This window comes from Polypterus senegalus, chromosome 6 (assembly GCF_016835505.1).
Source record: "Polypterus senegalus isolate Bchr_013 chromosome 6, ASM1683550v1, whole genome shotgun sequence".
Classification (NCBI taxonomy): Eukaryota; Metazoa; Chordata; class Cladistia; order Polypteriformes; family Polypteridae; genus Polypterus; species Polypterus senegalus.
In genome coordinates, this window is record NC_053159.1 from 4,352,098 (window position 1) to 4,372,983 (window position 20,886).

General features: G+C 42.9%; 1 protein-coding gene across 2 annotated transcripts in view; it reads left to right on the forward strand.

Annotated features, from left to right (window-relative positions):
* plekhm3 (pleckstrin homology domain containing, family M, member 3) overlaps nt 1–20,886 on the forward strand; it is a 149,430-nt gene that overhangs the window by 2,645 nt on the left and 125,899 nt on the right. For both annotated transcript variants that reach the window (XM_039755304.1, XM_039755305.1), the window contains exon 2: nt 14,143–15,314. In XM_039755304.1, the coding sequence (XP_039611238.1) occupies nt 14,807–15,314 (508 nt within the window). In that variant the 5' untranslated portion in view covers nt 14,143–14,806. The remainder of the gene's footprint in view (nt 1–14,142; nt 15,315–20,886) is intronic.

Sequence of the window (20,886 nt, forward strand, 5' to 3'; positions counted from 1 at the left end):
CGTTTCCAGTAACTTTCGCCCATTCCTGCGTACAGAACAGCTTCAACTCTGGGATGTTGGTGGGTTTCCTCACATGAACTGCTCTCTTCAGGTCCTTCCACAACATTTTGATTGGATTACGGTCAGGACTTTGACTTGGCCATTCCAGAACATTCACTTTATTCTTCTCTAACCGTTCTTTGGTAGAACGACTTGTGTGCTTAGGGTCGTTGTCTTGCTGCATGACCCACCTTCTCTTGAGATTCAGTTCATGGACAGATGTCCTGACATTTTTCTTTAGAATTCTCTGATATAATTCAGAATTCATTGTTCCATCAATGAAGGCAAGCTGTCCTGGTCCAGATACAGCAAAACCAGCCCAAACCATGATACTACCACCACCGTTTCACAGATGAGATAAGGTTCTTATGCTGGACTGCAGTGTTTCCTTCCTCCAAACAAAACGCTTTTCATTTAAACCAAAAAGTTCTATTTTGGTCTCATCAGTCCACAGAACATTCTTCCAATAGCCTTCTGGTTTGTCCACGTGATCTTTAGCAAACTGCAGACGAGCAGCAATGTGGCTTTCTCCTTGCAACCCTGCCATGCACACCATTGTTGTTGAGTGTTCTCCTGATGGTGGACTGACTCATGAACATGAACATTAGCCAATGTGAGAGAGGCCTTCAGTTGGGGTCCTCTGTGACCTCGCCGACTATTACACGTGTGCCTTGCTCTTGGAGTGATCTTTGTTGGTCGACCACTCAATGGTCTTGAATTTCCTCCATTTGTACCCAATCAGTCTGACTGTGGACTGGTGGAGTCCAAACTCTTTAGAGATGGTATGGTAACCTCTAACAGCCTGATGAGCATCAACAACTCTTTTTGTGAGGTCCTCAGAAATCTCCTTTGTTCGTGCCATGATACACTTCCACAGACACGTGTTGTGAAGAGCAGACTTTGATAGATCCTGTTCTTTAAATAACACAGGGTGCCCACTCACACCTGACTGGCATCCCATTGATTGAAAACACCCGACACCTCACCTTCAAACTAACTGATCATCCGTGAGGTTCACATACTTCTGCCACTCACAGATATGTAATATTCGATCATTTTCCTTAATAAATAAATAACCAAGTATAATATTTTTGTCTCATTTGTTTAACTGGGTTCTCTTTATCTACTTTTAAGACTTGAGTGAAAATCTGATGAAGTTTTAGGTCATATTTATACAGAAATATAGAAAATTCTAAAGGGTTCATAAACTTTCAAGCACAACTGTAGATAGATAGGATGCTTTATTAATCCCAAGGGGAAATTCACACATATATATTAAAATGTACCAAGCAGTTATATGGGAATAATGTATATTTTGTCTTTTTAACAATATTTTCATCTTGATTTTCATTCTACTTTTCTAGGTGTTCAAATTGTTTAATTAATCCATTATTTACTAATTAGTGGGTCTGAGGGCAGCACGGTGGCACAGTGGTTCACTTCCCGGTTTCCTCCTACAGTCCAAAGACATGCAGGTTATGTGCATTGGTGTTTCATAATTGTCCCTAGTGTGTACTTGGTGTGTGTGCCCTGCGGTGGGCTGGCTTCCTGCCCGGGGTTTGTTCCTGCCTTGCACCCTGTGTTGGCTGGGATTGGCTCCAGCAGACCCCCTTGACCCTGTGTTAGGATATAGCAGGTTGGACAATGACTGACTGACTGACTAGTGGGTCCGAACATCTGATGATGTTTTAGGTCATATTTATGCAGAAATATAGAAAATTCGAAAGGCTTCACAAACCTTCAAGCACAATTGTAGCTCCAAACACATTAGCAAACATAACTGAGAATTATATTCACTTAACCCTTAAACCGCCGCAACCGGCTAGAGTCGGTTTCCAGTGCTATTTGGAAGCACGCCAAAGCCGAGTATATTTGGCGACGTACATTCATTGAACTCCACAACCGGCTATATTTGCTTCACAGAGCAATGTGGCAGCATGCCGGAGCTGATCAGTCAGTGCCGTACGTTTGTTGAGCAGCCAGCTCATGACCGTTGCCAACCCCGGCAGAGCTGCAGCACTCCACTGTCCCTGGGATTGAGCCGCTGCACTAAATGAGCCAGCAATCATCAGCGTTTACCTCTGTGTGTTTGCGTGCAGCCAGTTCAAGCGCAGTTGGCTCGCGGTGATTTGCTGAATTTCATCAATGGCGTCAGTTGCACCTTGACCATATAATAATAGATTGTTGCAGTAGTTTTTTTAAATAGTTTTTGCAGTTCATTGGCAGTGTGTAAAATGACCAGTGTTTCCGTAATTGCATGAAAATAAATGTGTTCCATTAAAATTTCACATCTTCTTTGTGAATTGTGACGTTTACTTAAAAAGCGCAGCTAAAAAGTATTTGTTGTTCAGGGATGCATTAACCCCCAAGTATGTGGCAGTTTAAGGGTTAACTATCATTGTCTAAACCTTGATATTAACATTATAGTGCAAACATCAACGTTAACACGTGACACTAACTTTACTCGCTAAAACTCGCCTCTCAAGAGACGGCGGCATCACAGCTCCAGGATGCTTGCATTTCAGATGCTCGTGCATCGCGGTGGTGCTGCCATGAACAGAAGGCTCCGCTTTGCATAATTTGCATTCACAATTTTTTGCTTCTTCGGTGAAGTGCTCCCTCACTTTAGAAAGTTTCTGTCTCAATTTATTTCTGTCTCCTTCCCCGTCTTCTGTTCGACTCGCCATTGCAACCACGTTTATTTTCCTCTACATTCTTCTCCTCCTCAGACGTTCTTCTTCATTGGTAGGACTCTGTGTAGTCTTGACAAACCGTAACAAACGATCCGCCCCCAGACGTTCATGTGGTGCACTGCGGTTACAAAAACCAATGCGGTTCTTTGTGACTGGAGCGTCTATTGAAGTTTCTGTTTATGATGCGTCGACCATTTTTTGTAGTCGATGTTGTCGATTACGTCAACCAGTCGTTGCAGCCCAACTTTGTGGTATGTGGTATACTTTGTGTTTTGTGATTTTAGTTTGTGATTGATGGCACATTCCGTGTCCCCGGATGGAAATATGGCAGTTTGTTGTCTGGATTACGTCGACTCAGTTGATCAGCTTTCCCTTTGGGACATCCTGTGGGATTGCAGGATCCCCTCGAGGTTGCTGGGTATCATGGCCGGCCTGTACGCTGGTACTGTGAGTGCTGTGCACATTGGAGGCAGAACTTCTGCGTTTCTCCCAGTTGATTCTGGGGTTCATCAGTGGTCTGTTCTGCTCCTACTCTGTTCAATATTTGCTTGGACTGGGTAGTGTGGGCAGGGTCGTGTGGTCCAGTGGCTGTGGGGCATCTCTTGTTGAAGAGAGATTCACTGCTGTTTTGCTGATGATGCTGTGATCTTCAATGAAGGCTCTGAACGGGGCACTCGAGAGACTGAGTGACGAGTTTGAAGGTCTGGGCTTGTAAGTGTCTTTGATAAAAACCAACATCCAGGACTTTAATGACCTCTTTGGCACAGCAGTGTGTCTGTCTGCGGAGAGAGTGTCGACCTCGTCATCGAGAGGTTTACTTAACTTGGCAGTGACATTCATGTCTCTGGTGACTCTTCCTATGAAGTCAGTAGACGGATTGGGAGAGCATGGGAGGTCATGAGGTCACTTTAAAGGGGTGTGTGGCGCTCTAGATATCTCTACAAAAGGATAGAGGTCCAAGTCTTTAGAGTTCCTGGTGCTTCCTGTTTGCAAGACGTGGACGCTATCCAGTGACCTGGGACGAAGACTGGGCTCCTTCAGTGCTGTGTCTCTTCAGAGAGTCCTTGGGTCCCGCTGGTTTGACTTTGTGCTGCTCATGGAGTCCTAAATGAAGCACATGACCTGCATTGTGAGAGAGTGTTGGCCATTGCACTACGTCCATGTGACACGATTCCCTGAGGGTGATCCGGCTCATAGGATCCTCATTGTTGGGGACCCGAGTGGCTGGACCAGGCCAAGGGGACACCCACGTAACACCTGGCTATGGCAGATAGAGGGTGGGACTGGGCCGCGTCTGCCTGGAGGGGTTGCCAACTGGGATCCCGAGTTGTTTTGTCGTGTAGTGGGTGTGGCAACGAGCTGTACCAGTGTATGCTCCCCGACCTTAGTCTGGATTGGTGGTCTAGCATGTGAACTCGGTGATTATGGATGTTTCATGTGTTGCACTTTCATTTTGCATTAACATTTATACAGTGGGTACGGAAAGTATTCAGACCCCCTTCAGTTTTTCACTCTTTGTTATATTGCAGCCATTTGCTAAAATCATTTCAATTTTTTTTTTTCCTCATTAACGTACACACAGCACCCCATATTGACAGACAAAAAAAGAATTTTTGAAATTGTTTTAGATTTATTAAAAAAGGAAAACTGAAATATTACCTGGTCCTAAGTATTCAGACCCTTTGCTCAGTATTTAGTAGAAGCCCCCTTTTGAGCTCATACAGCCAGGAGTCTTCTTGGGAAAGATGTTTTTCACACCTGGATTTGGGGATCCTCTGCCATTCCTCTTTGCAGATCCTCTCCAGTTCTGTCAGGTTGGATGGTAAACGTTGGACGACAGCCATTTTTAGGTCTCTCCAGAGATGCTCAATTGGGTTTAAGTCAGGGCTCTGGCTGGGCCATTCAAGAACAGTCACAGAGTTGTTGAGGAGCCACTCCTTCGTTATTTTAGCTGTGTGCTTAGGGTCATTGTGTTGTTGGAAGGTAAACCTTCGGCCCAGTCGGAGGTCCTTGGCACTCTGGAGAAGGTTTTTGCCCAGGATATCCCTGTACTTGGCCGCATTCATCTTAAGTATTCAGACCCTTTGCTGTGACATTCATATATTTAACTCCGGTGCTTTCCATTTCTTGTGATCGTCCTTGAGGTCACCTTCATTTGAGTCCAGCTGTGTTTGATTCTACTGATTGGACTTGATTAGGAAAGCCACACACCTGTCTATATAAGACCTTACAGCTCACAATGCATGTCAGAGCAAATGAGAATCATGAGGTCAAAGGAACTGCCTGAAGAGCTCAGAGACAGAATTGTGGCAAGGCACAGATCTGGCCAAGGTTACAAAAAATTTCTGCTGCACTTAAGGTTCCCAAGAGCACAGTGGCCTCCATAATCCTTAAATGGAAGACGTTTGGGACGACCAGAACTCTTCCTAGAGCTGGCCGTCCGGCCAAGCTGAGCTACCGGGGGAGAAGAGCCTTGGTGAGAGAGGTAAAGAAGAACCCAAAGATCACTTTGGCTGAGCTCCAGAGATGCAGTCAGGAGATGGGAGAAAGTTGTAGAAAGTCAGTCAACCATCACTGCAGCCCTCCTCCAGTCAGGGCTTTATGGCAGAGTGGCCTGTCGGAAGCCTCTCCTCAGTGCAAGACACATGACAGCCCGCATGGAGTTTGCTAAAAGACACCTGAAGGACTCTGAGATGGTGAGAAATAAGATTCTCTGGTCTGATGAGACCAAGATAGAACTTTTTGGCCTTAATTCTAAGCGGTATGTGTGGAGACAACCAGGCACTGCTCATCACTTGTCCAATACAGTCCCCACAGTGAAGCATGGCGGTGGCAGCATCATGCTGTGGGGGTGTTTTTCAGCTGCAGGGACAGGACGACTGGTTGCAATCGAGGGAAAGATGAATGCGCCAAGTACAGGGATATCCTGGACAAAAACCTTCTCCAGAGTGCTAAGGACCTCAGACTGGGCCGAAGGTTTACCTTCCAACAAGACAATGACCCTAAGCACACAGCTAAAGTAGCGAAGGAGTGGCTTCACAACAACTCTGGGACTGTTCTTGAATGGCCCAGCCAGAGCCCTGACTTAAACCCAATTGAGCATCTCTGGAGAGACCTAAAAATGGCTGTCCACCAACGTTTACCATCCAACCTGACAGAACTGGAGAGGATCTGCAAGGAGGAATGGCAGAGGATCCCCAAATCCAGGTTGTTGCATCTTTCCCAAGAAGACTCCTGGCTGTATGAGCTCAAAAGGGGGCTTCTACTAAATACTGAGCAAAGGGTCTGAATACTTAGGACCAGGTGATATTTCAGTTTTTCTTTTTTAATAAATCTGCAACAATTTCAAAAATTCTTTTTTGTCTGTCAATATGGGGTGCTGTGTGTACATTAATGAGGGAAAAAAATAATTTAAATGATTTTAGCAAATGGCTGCAATATAACAAAGAGTGAAAAATTGAAGGGGGTCTGAATTCTTTCCGTACCGTCTGTAAATGCTTGTCCTGAGACCTGATGAACCTGTTAAGTTAGGGGTGTGTGTGTCTTTCTGTGGATAAATAAATATAATCTGTGCAAAAGTTTTAGCCAATTGTAGAAAAAATGAAAAAGTGACACTTTTTTCAAAACATAATGCCATAAATCGTTCTTTTATTTAAACAGCAAACTTCCTAGAAAGTCCAGTTAACAGAAAAAAGATAAATACAATCGATGTTTGGTGTCCCCACCCTTTGCCATCTCCTTGATCCTCTGTCACACAGTTTCTGAAGGTCCTCTCCGGCCTCTTTGTTCTCTAGCCCCAGTTCCACTGAAGAAGTTGCCCATCTTACTTGTAATCCCAGACTGGCTCAATCTTGTCAAGATCAGGGGTCTGTGGCAGCCGTGCCAACTGTTGCAGGATTCCCAGTTGCTCTTTGAATGATTTTAGCCATGTCCTCTGAGTCATTGTCATGCTGCAGAATAAAACTAGACCTGATGAGACACCTCCCTGATACGAATCTGCCTGAACTTGTCACGAGTTGAGGTGGTCATCAGGTTTGATCAGATTGTGGAAAGGCAGCCCTAAACATTCAGAGAACTTCCATTGTACTGCACTGTTGCCTGCTGACATCTGTCTATGGTCTGTCCTCCATCTCTGTGGTAGACAGACTGCCTTCTGATGGAGCCAAACCTGTAGACTTTTGACTTCGCAGTCCAGAGCTCCTGCTGCCATGTTTCTTCTCTGCAGTTATTGTGTTTTAATGTGAAGGTGAGTCGCTTGGCTTGGCCACCTCTCTATCATGAAGATCACTTCTATTGTAGGCATCTCTCGATTGTAGATGGGCATACCAGAGTTCTGTTGGTTACTGCCATTTCTGAGGTCATACTGTAGCAGTGCTGGGCACCTTCCAATTTCAAAGGGAGGTAAACTTAAATGTATTTCTCGTTTGCCACTTTCACTTTTCATGGCCGATCACTGTGTTTCCATTTTTCAGCCTTGCCCATTTATTTTAACTTTAACAGCACTTTTGGAAACTCCTGTCTGCTTGGGAGAGACATTGGCAGTGATGAATACAATACAATAAAATACAATTTATTTTTGTGTAGCCCAAAATCATATAAGGAGTGCCATAATGGGCTTTAACAGGCCCTGCCTCTTGACAGTCCCCCAGCCTTGACCCTCTGAGAAGACAAGCTAAAACGGAAAAAAAAAAAAAACCTTAGTATGGATAAAATGGAAGAATCATTGGGAAAGACAATTCAAAGAGAGACCCCTTTCCAGGTAGGTTGAGTGTGCAGTGGGTGTCAAAAAAAAAAAAAGGCGGTCAATACAACACAAAACACAGATCAGAACACAAGTAATCCTCAATGCAATAGTAAAATAAAAATATTACAAGTACAGAGCAGAATTCAACAGTAAATGATATACTCTAATACGATTTGGATTTGCTCAGAGTCCTGGAGACCTCAGCCATCAAGCTGCCTCCTCCAGCCAATCCGATGAAAGGACCCCTTTACCCGACGATTCCTGCAATCCTCCAGCAGAGCTGACTTTACCTCAGGCGGGCAAAACAACTTGGCAGGTGGGCAGTGCCACATTTGAGTGCCCAGAGGAGAAACAGAATAGCTGAGGGTTAGTATCCAATTCTAACTCTCATGTTACTTCTGTTTTAGTGCTAATGACTGACAACAGAGATGCAGTCTGTACAGTTAATCAGCAGCTCTAGTCAGGGTGTGCTAAACTACAGTAGTGAGTCTTCAAAGCTGAGACCGAAGGGGCATCTCTTATAGTAGCAGGCAGACCACTCCACAGTTTAGGGGGTCCTGTAACTAAAAGCAAAACCTCCCACTGTTATTTTATTAATCCTTGGAATCATAAGCAGACTGGCATCTTGAGATCTTAATGCACACTCCGGTTTGTAAGTCATGACAAGTTCAGATAAGTAAGCTGGACCTCAGCCACTTAAGGCTTCATATGTTAAGAGGAGGATTTTGAAATCTGCCCTAAACGTAACTGAATGACCACCTTTTGTGCTGACGCTATGCTCACTTTTGCCATGGTGTTAAACCGTCACATCTACCGCAACCTACCCTTTTTAGTATGGCCATCCTTGCCCAGTTTTCCTCTACTTGGCTGTTTCTGTGTCAGTTCATCACTTTGACGTCTTTGATCATCAGCACCTTCATCAAGCACTGGGCTGCATTTCTCAAGGATCTGGCATTTTTGAACTGGACTCAAAGTGCCTTATTACTGTGTTAGTTTCTTCTTTTAAGTACATTCAGATCTCTTCTTGTATTGCTTTATGATTTGAAGAAGGAATGTTTATATAAAGGGATATGTGCATATATATATATATACTTGTATATAAAGTGTGCAATTATTTCCTTTTTTTGAGTGTATTCGGCATTAATGTTTGTGATGTAAAATTTATAGAAGTGTGTGTTGTAAAGTAAGCTTACTTTGTATTTTACAATAAGTGTGAATATAAAGTTGTCCAGAGGAAAATTTTCAAAAAGACACACTATTCTTAATAAATGGGTAAGTGTCCGTGTTTCTCTGTGTCCATCCGGTTACTATGTCTGTCTCATTCCAATACATCGCACATCAGAAACATTTGTAGGAATCAAATGCAGATAATGCATCACAAGCATTAACCCTCCATTTACAAATCCCATACCAAATGGCACATGACAGAGATTTATGCATTGCATGGTGCGCTGCAGATGTTAACACTGAGGTCTTAAGATGGTGTGATGCCAGGGGTGTGTACAGCCGCCCTAATCCTGGCACAGACAGACAGGACACAGGTTCAGCAGGCAACACACAATTTTAGTTACAGCAGGGGAGCACTTTTCTCTGCGCCCCACAGCACAACACCGTACAGCGAAGCACCAACACAGTCCCTTTGCCGCCCCTTCACTCCTCCGCCCAGGCTTTGCCCTCTTCCTCCCGACTCTGGCTGTTGGATGCTGGTGACTGGCCCCTTTTTTATAGGGCACCCGGAAGGACTCCAGGTGCCCAACGGGCTTCTACCAGCAACACTTCCGGGTGTGGCGGAAGTGCTGCCAAATAGGGCTCGGCAAATGTCCATGTGCCCCCTGGTGAGGGTTGAGCTTCTATGCTCATGACCATTGGCTCCACTGGAAACCAAGGGGGCTGCCCTCTGTTGGGTAAGGGCCCAGACCGTCCACCACAACGGGTACATCAGCTAGTAGCCTACAAGGTGATTTCCCATCACAGGAACTGTTTTCAGTAACTAAAGAATTTTTAGAAACTCAGGGTCTTCTATAACATTCCCACCACAGGAACTTGGGCCATTTGATGTTTCTGCTACATTTTTTTTTTTCTTTAGCTCCTAGTCGACAGTATGTACGCTTCATCCATCCATCCATCCATTATCCAACCCGCTATATCCTAACTACAGGGTCACGGGGGTCTGCTGGAGCCAATCCCAGCCAACACAGGGCACACGGCAGGAAACAAACCCTGGGCAGGGTGCCAGCCCACCGCAGGGCACACACACTAGGGACAATTATGAATCACCAGTGCACCTAACCTGCATGTCTTTGGACTGTGGGAGAAAACCCACGCAGACACGGGGAGAACATGCAAACTCCACACAGGGAGGACCCGGGAAGTGAACCCAGACAGTTCCTGTTGTGCAGTGTGAGTGCAACACACGAAAGTGGCCAAAGACCCCAAGTGGCCCAGGGCTTACGTCATACAGGACCCCCTAAATCAAAGGTGGGCGAGCACCTAATGTCTCTAATTTGGCAGAGTGAGGTTCAGAGGTCTGGATTTGCTTTCCTGGGTTCACACATTCAGCTGTATGTATTAAATTTACTATATGCATCTTAAAAATACAATGACATTAGAATATTGTAAAAATGTACTCTTTATAATGCAAGAGTGCTTAAAGTAAATAATTGTGTGTTGAAGGCTCATTTTGTAGAAAAAGTGGACAGACTGCTGCTCTTCATCAATAAGTAGCTGTGGTATTTTATCTTAATGGTTTCAGCAAATCCAGTCTTTTGTTTTCCACCCAAATCACTGATTGGCTGAGTCTTACGTAATCTATGCTAAATTATTTATTGATTTTTTTTTAATGTAAAGCGCCCTTAGCATCAGTAGGCTAGAAAAATCAATACTGTGTCCGTGATCTTCTGCTTATTTGGCCTCTCATTCTCCTCGGTGGGGACTACATGATGTACTGTTTGAGTCCGACTTTTGATTTCTCTGGTGTGGTCGGACACTCGTTCAGCGTAAGTCAGCGTGATAGCAATGAATAAAAAGCAAATGCTTTTGGATCCTGAAACGATAAATCCAGCACTATTTGAGCCTCTTCATCGTTCAAGGTAGCTGTTCTTTATTTGTTTCTCTGCAGTCGCTTCATTCCACTCCGCCAATAACACCGGCTTTTACTTCCTGAAGTGTTTTTGATTTGATTTGATGTCCTTGAAATAACCACATTGTATATTACAAGATGTGTATATAAGGTGGTCATTAACTCCAATTTTGTAAAGTGCCAATATGAGGGAGCCTTGAGTTAATAATTTATCGATGCGTCTCCTCTACAAACAACCGTTTTTTGTCTTGTTTGTTTGTTTGTTTAATATCTGTGTAATATCTCATTTACTTTATTACCAGCACTCCGCTCTGAGCTGCCAGGCTGCTAGCTTTGTCTTGTCTGTTGAAAGAAATAAGTACACAAGAAATCCCCGGGGCCTGCTGACAGGTCTCCTATTAATCATAAACTTTATTGTTAAATTCCTTTTTGTTGTTCAAATGTCCTTTTGGCTGTGACTCATTTGAGGCTTTTAAAAGGGGCCAGTTTATTTGAATTTTGTTATTACATGCATTGTGCTGTATCAGTGCACGCTCCCAGCCTCTCGTACGTTACATTTTAAAGCTTATTGTCTTCCTGTGTTGTTTCTGTAGTCCTCCTCCTATTAATATTCACAATGAAGGGATCTGTATACTCTTGCATGATTTACAGCTTAGGGATGTGCTATTCGTACAACAACTAAGCTTTATAGTGTAATATCAGGGTTTCCCAACCTCAGTCCTGGGGGTCCACTGTGGCTGCGGGTTTTTGTTCCAACCGGATTCCTAATCAGTGACAACACCTGATAGCACTGATCTCATTTAATTAGCTGGGATTATTTTTCTCTTATTCTACATTCAGAAAAGCACAGCAGCATGATTTTTACATTTATAAGGCATTTGGAAGTATTGCTGCTTTTGCTACATATTTGAATGCTTAACTCTCTTTTGTTGATTTCATTCTATTTTGCCCTTTCTCTGTGCAGTTTTTCCCCTTCGTTGTATCTTATTAATGACAATTAAAAACGAGCAGAGCAGACATCACTGAATAATCAAAGGCTGCAACTACTTTAGCATCGGACCCACTAGTCAGTCAGTCAGTCAGTCATTGTCCAACCTGCTATATCCTAACACAGGGTCAAGGGGGTCTGCTGGAGCCAATCCCAGCCAACACAGGGTGCAAGGCAGGAACAAACCCCAGGCATGGTGCCAGCCCACCGCAGGGCACACACACCCACACACCAAGTACACACTAGGGACAATTATGAAACACCAATGCACATAACCTGCATGTCTTTGGACTGTAGGAGGAAACCGGGAAGGGAACCACTGTGCCACCGTGCTGCCCTCAGACCCACTAATTAGTAAATAATGGAATAATTAAACAATTTGAACACCTAGAAAAATAGAATGAAAATCAAGATGAAAATATTGTTAAAAAGACAAAATATATATGATTCCCATATAACTGCTTGGTACATTTTAATATATATGTGTGAATTTCCCCTTGGAATTAATAAAGTATCTTATCTATCTATCTATCTATCTATCTATCTATCTATCTATCTATCTATCTATCTATCTATCTATCTATCTATCTATCTATCTATCTATCTATCTATCTATCTATCTATCTATCTATCTATCTATCTATCTATCTATCTATCTATCTATCTATCTATCTATCTATCTATCTATCTATCTATCTATCTACAGTTGTGCTTGAAAGTTTGTGAACCCTTTAGAATTTTCTATATTTCTGTATAAATATGACCTAAAACTTCATCAGATTTTCACTCAAGTCCTACAAGTAGATAAAGAGAAACCAGTTAAACAAATGAGACAAAAATATTATACTTGGTCATTTATTATTGAGGAAAATGATCGAATATTACATATTTGTGAGTGGCATAAGTATGTGAACCTTTGCTTTCAGTATCTGGTGTGACCCCCCAATAACTACAACTAAACGTTTCCAGTAACTTTCGCCCATTCCTGCGTACAGAACAGCTTCAACTCTGGGATGTTGGTGGGTTTCCTCACATAAACTGCTCTCTTCAGGTCCTTCCACAATATTTCGATTGGATGAAGGTCAGGACTTTGACTTGGCCATTCCAAACATTCACTTTATTCTTCTGTAACCATTCTTTGGTAGAACGACTTGTGTGCTTAGGGTCGTTGTCTTGCTGCATGGCCCACCTTCTCTTGAGATTCAGTTCATAGACAGATGTCCTGACATTTTCCTTTAGAATTCTCTGATATAATTCAGAATTCATTGTTCCATCAATGAAGACAAGCCGTCCTGGACCAGATGCAGCACAACAGGCCCAAACCATGAGACTACCACCACCATGTTTCACAGATGGGATGAGGTTCTTATGCTGGACTGCAGTGTTTCCTTCCTCCAAACAAAACGCTTTTCATTTAACCCAAAAAGTTCTACTTTGGTCTCATCTGTCCACAGAACATTCTTCCAATAGCCTTCTGGTTTGTCCACGTGATCTTTAGTAAACTGCAGACGAGCAGCAATGTTTTTTTTGGAGAGCAGTGGCTTTCTCCTTGCAACCCTGCCATGCACAACATTGTTGTTGAGTGTTCTCCTGATGGTGGACTGACTCATGAACATGAACATTAGCCAATGTGAGAGAGGAATTCAGTTGGGGTCCTTTGTAACCTCGCCGACTATTACACGTGTGCCTCGCTCTTGGAGTGATCTTTGTTGGTCGACCACTCAATGGTCTTGAATTTCCTCCATTTGTACCCAATCAGTCTGACTGTGGATTGGTGGAGTCCAAACTCTTTAGAGATGGTTTGGTAACCTTTAACAGCCTGATGAGCATCAACAACTCTTTTTGTGAGGTCGTCAGAAATCTCCTTTGTTCGTGCCATGATACACTTCCACAGACACGTGTTGTGAAGAGCAGACTTTGATAGATCCTGTTCTTTAAATAACACAGGGTGCCCACTCACACCTGACTGGCATCCCATTGATTGAAAACACCCAACACCTCACCTTCAAACTAACTGATCATCCGTGAGGTTCACATACTTCTGCCACTCACAGATATGTAATATTTGATCATTTTCCTTAATAAATAAATAACCAAGTATAATATTTTTGTCTCATTTGTTTAACTGGTTTCTCTTTATCTACTTTTTGGACTTGAAAATCTGATGATGTTTTAGGTCATATTTATACAGAAATATAGAAAATTCTAAAGGGTTCACAAACTTTCAAGCACAACTCTATCCATCCATCCATCCAACCTGCGATATCCTAACTACAAGGTCACGGGGTCTGCTGGAGCCAATCCCAGCCAACACAGGGCGCAAGGCAGGAAACACACCCCGGGCAGGGCGCCACTTACTTACTTAGTTTTCTAATTTCTATATTGCTCCCAAAACACAGAACTGGGGAAATAACAGTTGACTTAATTAGCCCAGGAGTCCATTGAAAAACAGAAGCTGATTGAAACAAAAACCTGCAGCCACAGTGTGCCCCCAGGGCCGAGGTTGGGAAACACCGGTGTGATATAAGGTTTTGCTTTTTACATTTTGAAAATATTAAATTATAAAATATTCAATTTTTTGTATGTGTTTTTCCTCCAGGCAGCCTTTCTGTTTTGGGAGCATGGTGTGGATATACAGAGCAACCCAAACGTTCTGCTTCCTTTTCTGCAACTTGCATACAGCAGCAAAGACTAACTGCTTTTGACAGGGTTGTTCTGGATCCCATAATCCAGTTAGACTCGAATAATGATAAAATCAAAGGACACGGAGGACTGCTGTGCGTTCAGCTTTGGTGAAGATTTCCGCGCCACTGACATGCAGCAGAGTCTGGTGCTGATTTGTCTGCTCAGATATTATGAGGAACTAAAACCAGAGTAATGGTTGAGTTACGCCATTCCATTAATCTTCATCTTCATCAGTACTGCAAAGATCTTTTTTCGTATTTATTTTTTCCTTTCATACCTTACACGGGGTCTGAATTATTAACCCAGTGTGTTCTGAATAATTGCACATTGCTGCTTAACGACTGTTAACTTCTTTTAATGGAGGGGTGAAGGTGTCATTTTTGTGCAATATTGAAGGGAGACCAGCTGTGTCAACGTTGGACATTTTCTGTATTTCAGTTATTATAATAACGACGAATATAATATATACTAACTAAATCAAATTGGACAAAGTTAAAAAGATACGGTTGCTATCCTTTTCCCCACTAATGTAAATGCTGCTCTTGCATACCTGAGGTTTGGAAAGTACTTTCTCTGAAATGGATGGATCCGATTCCGAGGACATCAGTCCAGCTTTAGAGGTCACGGAAGACTTTTTTCACTGTTTCAACTACACAATAGACAATCCACAGAAACATGAGGATTATGACTTGCAGGAGGTGCCAGAATTTTTTGGCCAACAAGGTGTCCAGAGCAAAGGAGGTGACTCTCAGGCAGCAGTTTTCACAAAAGACTCCTTCCAAGGTCCGTGTGCTAAATGGAACTTTCTGAATAAGGACGAACTGCACTTGCAGGACGTGTCTACCAACCATCTTGAGTGGGGCGAGAAGAAGGAGGTGCCTTCATTCAACCTGTTTAGTATGTGTCAGGGTAAAAGAAGCAGGGCTCGATCGACCAATGACCTGGCTGCTCACACAAAGGATCCTTCAGCCTTTCGAACGGGTCACAGCCGCTCGAGATCAGATGCAAATTATAAGGCTTTTATTGATAATGGAGTTCATCAAGATAAGAACATTGCTGTCGTTACTGACCAAGAGAACAAAGAAGGTAGGAGAGTTTTATTCTTTGATCCTTACAGACCTTAAATTGTAATGCAATAAAAAGCGGTGGGCACCCTGTATTTTCTGAATGTATGCCACTGATTATTTGACTGTGGATTAGGCATCGCTCTCAATATAAAGTTAAATCACTGAGACTGTGAGCAGGAGAAAGTGAGAGAGAGAGAGAGAAGTTATATAAGCGACACTTCATTCAGCGTTAATGGCTTTGGAGAAATAATTACCTTTAAAAGTGGTAAGAAGTCCTTTAGTAACTTCTCAGAAAAGAGACCATCACTGCAATAGGTTCTGTACAAAATAGTTCAAACCTGGAGAAAAAGTTAGCCTGTTCAGCCTGGCATCATGTTATTGCAAACTGTCCCGTTCACTTAGATTATAGACGAATCAACAGTAAATCTCTCCTTGTGCCCAGTGATTGCTGGGATAGGCTCCAGCTGGCCCGGATAAGAAAATGGATGGGTGGGTAGTCATGAGTTAGAGTAGAATGTGTGGGGACATAATCCAGGTCTTTAAAATCCTCAGTGATAAATTTTATTCTGACTTAATTCTTTATTTATTTGTCACATACATAGTTATACAGGACAACACCAACACGCAGTGAAATGCATCTTTTCGCATACCCCTTGGGGTCAGAGCGCAGGGTCAGCCATTGTACAGCGCCCCTGGAGCAATTGAAGGTTAAGGGCCCAGCAGAGTAGCATGTCTTTTGGCAGTGACGGGGATTCGAACTGGCAACTTTCAGGATGCCAGTGCAGATCCTTAGCCTCAGAGCCACCACTCCGCCAAACTAGAGTAGATCCAGCAGAATTCTTTCTACATAAAGGTGAATCACATACTCGAGGATACCAATGGAAATTAAGGAGCAGTGCATTTAGGACCGAAGACAGAAAGCATTCTTGTCCAAAGAGTTGTGGGAATCTGGAAGAGACTACCGAGATGTATACAATAGCTGTAGCAGAATCCTTGAAAACCTTTTAAGAACAATCTGGAAGGGAGATTGGGACAACTTAGCCATCAGCTACCCAAGTGAGCCTGATGGACTGAATGGTTTCCTCTCGTTTGTCTAAATGTTTCATATGTTCTTCTGGACAGCAGGGCTGGCGGTGTGATAAAGAGGATTCTGTCCACACTATGAAAATGGGTGATAGTTGCGGTGGCAACAGGCCAAGCAGGTTAGCCCAGACTTCCCAGAGCTTCCAACTTTACCTGGGAACCCCCAGGCATTCCTAAGACAGCCGAGAGATGTGCTCTACCGGTCAAACGTTTTTGAACACCACTTTCTAGAAGAATGGTTCCTGCTGCTCTGTTGTTCTTGTAGTGTGGTGACCAGAACAGCGCACAGGACTCCAGATGCCGTCTTACTAGTGCACTGTATAATCTGTGCATAACGTTCCCGGATATATATTCAACAGCTTTTACGATAGAGCCTAACATTTTATTTGTCTTTTTAATTGCTTAGATGATGAAAGTGTTGTGTCAACATGAACCCCTAGATCTTTTTCAGACATTTTTTCTCTTTGGACAGCATCTCCCAACTTGTATTTATAATTGACGTTCCTGTTGCCCATGTGTGTAAAACTTTGCACTATTCAAGTGTTTTTCTGTTTCTGGAGCTTGTTAAAGTATTTCCAAATTGTTTTTGCTGCCTCCTCAGTGTCTGCTGTTCCTGCAATTTTAGTCTGATCTGCGAATTTCACAACTTTGCTAACTATACCGAAATCTGTGTTCGTAGTAAAAATCAGGAAAAGTAACAGCTCACAAGACAGACCCCTGAAGGACTCCTCTGGTGACCTCGAGCATCCACATCGAGTGTTCTCCTCTTATCTGTGCTCTTTGTCTTTTGCCGGTGTGGACGCTAGGGGTCGCTGTTGCCCCTTAAAACCCAACAGACAGACGTCCAAGACACTCGTGTAAAAGCACTAAGAAGAATGTTTAATTATTTTCTTCAAATAAAGTGCACAAAGCACCATACACTTCAGTTCTTCAATACTCAATAATAATAACAATACAACAATCTTCCACTCCCAGCAGCTTCATCATCCAACCTCCCAACTCTGGCTCCCTTTGCTGGGTCTCCAGCAGTCCTTTTTTATGTTCCTTGACCCGGAAGTGCTCCTTCTCTTTTTCCGAGTCAAACGCCTCATCATCAGTCCTCAAATATCCCAGAAGTACGGTGGGCTCCCATCCTCGTCACTCCAGAGTACTTCCAGGTTGTATGAAAAATAAGAATCCCCAGGTCCTTTAGGAGCCTCCCCCAGGCGGCAACTGTGGCACCCAACAGGGCTGAGAAAATGGACTCCATGTCCCATGATGTCCTGCGGGTATCCAGGCTACATTTACCGCCCGGGGAGCTGCCACCTAGTGTCCAGGGGGAGGCAGTATCCTGAAAAGGCTGCCCTTCTCCATTCCTCCCTTCCTGGGACGTCCTAACCAGATTGAGCTGCCGGCCGTCTATGACAGCGGTTATCTAACTTGCCTCTTATGCCAAAAGCTTCTAGTTTTAGAATTAATCGTTGATGTTGGACCGTAGCAAAAGCTTTTTGAAACTCTTAAGTAAATTATGTTTTATGCTTTGCTTTTGTCAGCCACGGAAGTAGTTTGCTCAAAAAAAATTTAAAGATTGGTGTTATTAATTATTAATAGAACTTTATTTGTCTCCAGGTGGAATTTTGACTTTTTATAGAATTTCAATAAATTGATAGGTGAATAAATGTATAGACACACACACACTATGGTCTGAACATACACCATAATGACTAAATAGGAAGAAAATTCAAAAGAAAGTAGGGCTGCAACAATTAGTTGACGTAATTGACGACGTCGACTACAAAAAATTGTCAACGTGAATTTTTTATTGTCGACACGTCATAAACAGAACCTTCAATAGACGCTCCACTCACAAAGAACCACATTGGTTTTTGTAACTGCAGTGAACGTCGGGGGGCAGCATCGTTTGTTATTGTTTGTCAAGACTGCACACAGTCCTGCCAACGAAGAAGAATGTCTGAGGATCAGAAGAATGTAGAGGAAAATAAACGTGGTTGCAATGGAGAGTCGGATAGAGGAGGTGGAGGGAGATTGAAAAAAATCGAGACTTCACCGATAAAGGAAAAAAAGTTGAATGCAGATTATGTAAAGCGGACCTGTGATGCCGCCGTCTCTTAGGGTCAGATCAGGAGGGGATGGAAAGCGTGAATGAGACTTGAGAAAATAAAAGTGAAAAAAGCTAACTTCTACATGTAACAAATTTACACCCGATCTGTTCGTTTTCAAATAATATTCCATTATTATTCCAGGATGTTTTCTGGTTGGTACTATTCAGGTGATGCAGATTCAGAAGTGAGTTTTCCATTCTATACGAGAAACGTTCAGAAAGCGGACGCCACTTGAAACGGCCTTCCCCTCGCCCAAACCCTAACCTTAAGGTCAATAAAATTGGTCCCTGATGTTAAGTCTCTATTTTAGGGCTAAAATGATAACAGGAATGTGAAACATTAGAACACTCTAGATGAGAACAGGCCGTTCAGCCCAACAAAGCTCGCCAGTACCATTCACTTATTTCCTCCAAGAAAACATCAAGTCGAGTTTTGAAAGTCCCTAACGTCTTACTGTCTACCAAACTACTTGGTCGCTTATTCCAAGTGTCTGTCGTTCTTTGTGTAAAGAAAAACTTCTTAATGTTTGTGCGAAATTTACCCTTAACAAGTGTCCAACTGTGTCCCCGTGTTCTTGATGAACTCATTTTAAAATACAAGTCTCGATCCGCTGTACTAATTCTCTTCATAATTTTAAACACTTCAATCATTCATCTCTTAATCTTCTTTTGCTTAAACTGTAAAGGCTCAGCTCTTTTAATCTTTCCTCATAACTCATCCCCTGTAGCCCTGGAATCAGCCTCGTCGCTCCTCTCTGGACCTTTTCCAGTGCTGCTATGTCCTTTTTGTAGCCTGGAGACCAAAACTGCACCCAGGACTCCAGATGAGGCCTCACCAGTGAGTTATAAAGCCTGAGCAGAACCTCCTATGACTTGTACTCCACACATCAAGGCGCTATATAACCTGACATTCTGTTAGCCTTCTTCATGGTTTCTGAACACTGACTGGAAGTCAATACGACTCCTAAATCCTTCTCATAAGGTGGACTCTTGATTTTCTGACCGCCCATTGTGTATTCAAACCTAACATTTTTATTCTATGTGTAATTCTTTACATTTACTGACATAAAATTTCATCGTCCACAAATCTGCAAAAGCCTGTCTGCTACCCGTCCTTCTGTGATGATATAACAGATTCCAAATTATCTGCTAATCATCTGCAAACTTAACCAGCTTGTTCCTTATATTCCTATCTAAATCATTTATATTTATTAAAAACTAGTAACAGCATACTGCATAATAACGTGCAGTGAATCCACTTGACTCATAGTCTTCATCCTCTTTCTCTGCCAGCTTGTTCCTTATATTCCTATCTAAATCATTTATATTTATTAAAAATAGCCACAACCCTAGCACTGCCCCCTGCTGGTCACCACTCTTAACATCACCCAGTCCTGATGAGGTTCCTCACACCATCATCACCCTCTGCTTCCTGTGTCTGAGCCAATTCTGCACCCATCTAAAAACATCACTCTGAACTCCCACTTCTTTTAACTTGATGCCCAACCTCTCATGTGGAAACCTACTTATGTACGTACGTATATGGGCAGAGTGGTGGCTCTGAGGCTAGGGATCTGCACTGGTAATCTGATTGGAAGGTTGGGGACTCTGCTCTGTTGACCCTTGAGCAAGACCCTTAACCTGCAATTGATGAGCGCTTTGAGTAGTGAGAAAAGCGCTTTAAAAATGCAAAGAATTATTATTATACTGTACAATGATTTCTTCAAAATGTCACATATATTTGTCTCTTTCTTTTTTTTCCCCCCGGTGCTGCGCGCTGACACCAAAAGGCGTGAGCTTATTCAGTGCTAGCAGCAGCACACGGGTGGCTATAACAAGTTGACCTGCCGCTGATCAAAGCACATGTGCTGTGCAAGGCATGCACGGGGTCCACTGAGAAAAGAAGAGCGTTCATGGCTCACCTTGCAGAGGAACACTCTTTCATCTGCGTGTCCATGATTCCTGTGCAGACTGGGCAAAATCGGAGGAGAAAAAAAAAAAAAACGCGGCCATTGAATGAATATGAATAATGTTGCATCCCTGCCACAGTGTTTTCCAAAATGTACTATAAGGTCATAAAATGAATAATTTCAAATATCATATATACCTTTGTCACTGCTTTTTTTTGTCAGTGCGGCTTTGACATCACGGGCCATAAGGCGCATACTAATTCAGCGTAAGCAGGAACACTCAATAAAATTGAATAAAAAAAATCAAGTGACAATGACATACGAAGACGGCAGATTCGCCAGCGTTTGTGTGTCAGCTTTTATCTATCCAGATCAGAGAATTTCCAGTTCCATTGTCTCAAAACACCACTCACATCTACAGTTATTCCCAGTTTCAGATAAAAAGTAACAGCGTCAGATCCCTGGGGGGGCGGTAGTGTGTATCGTGATCGTGATTG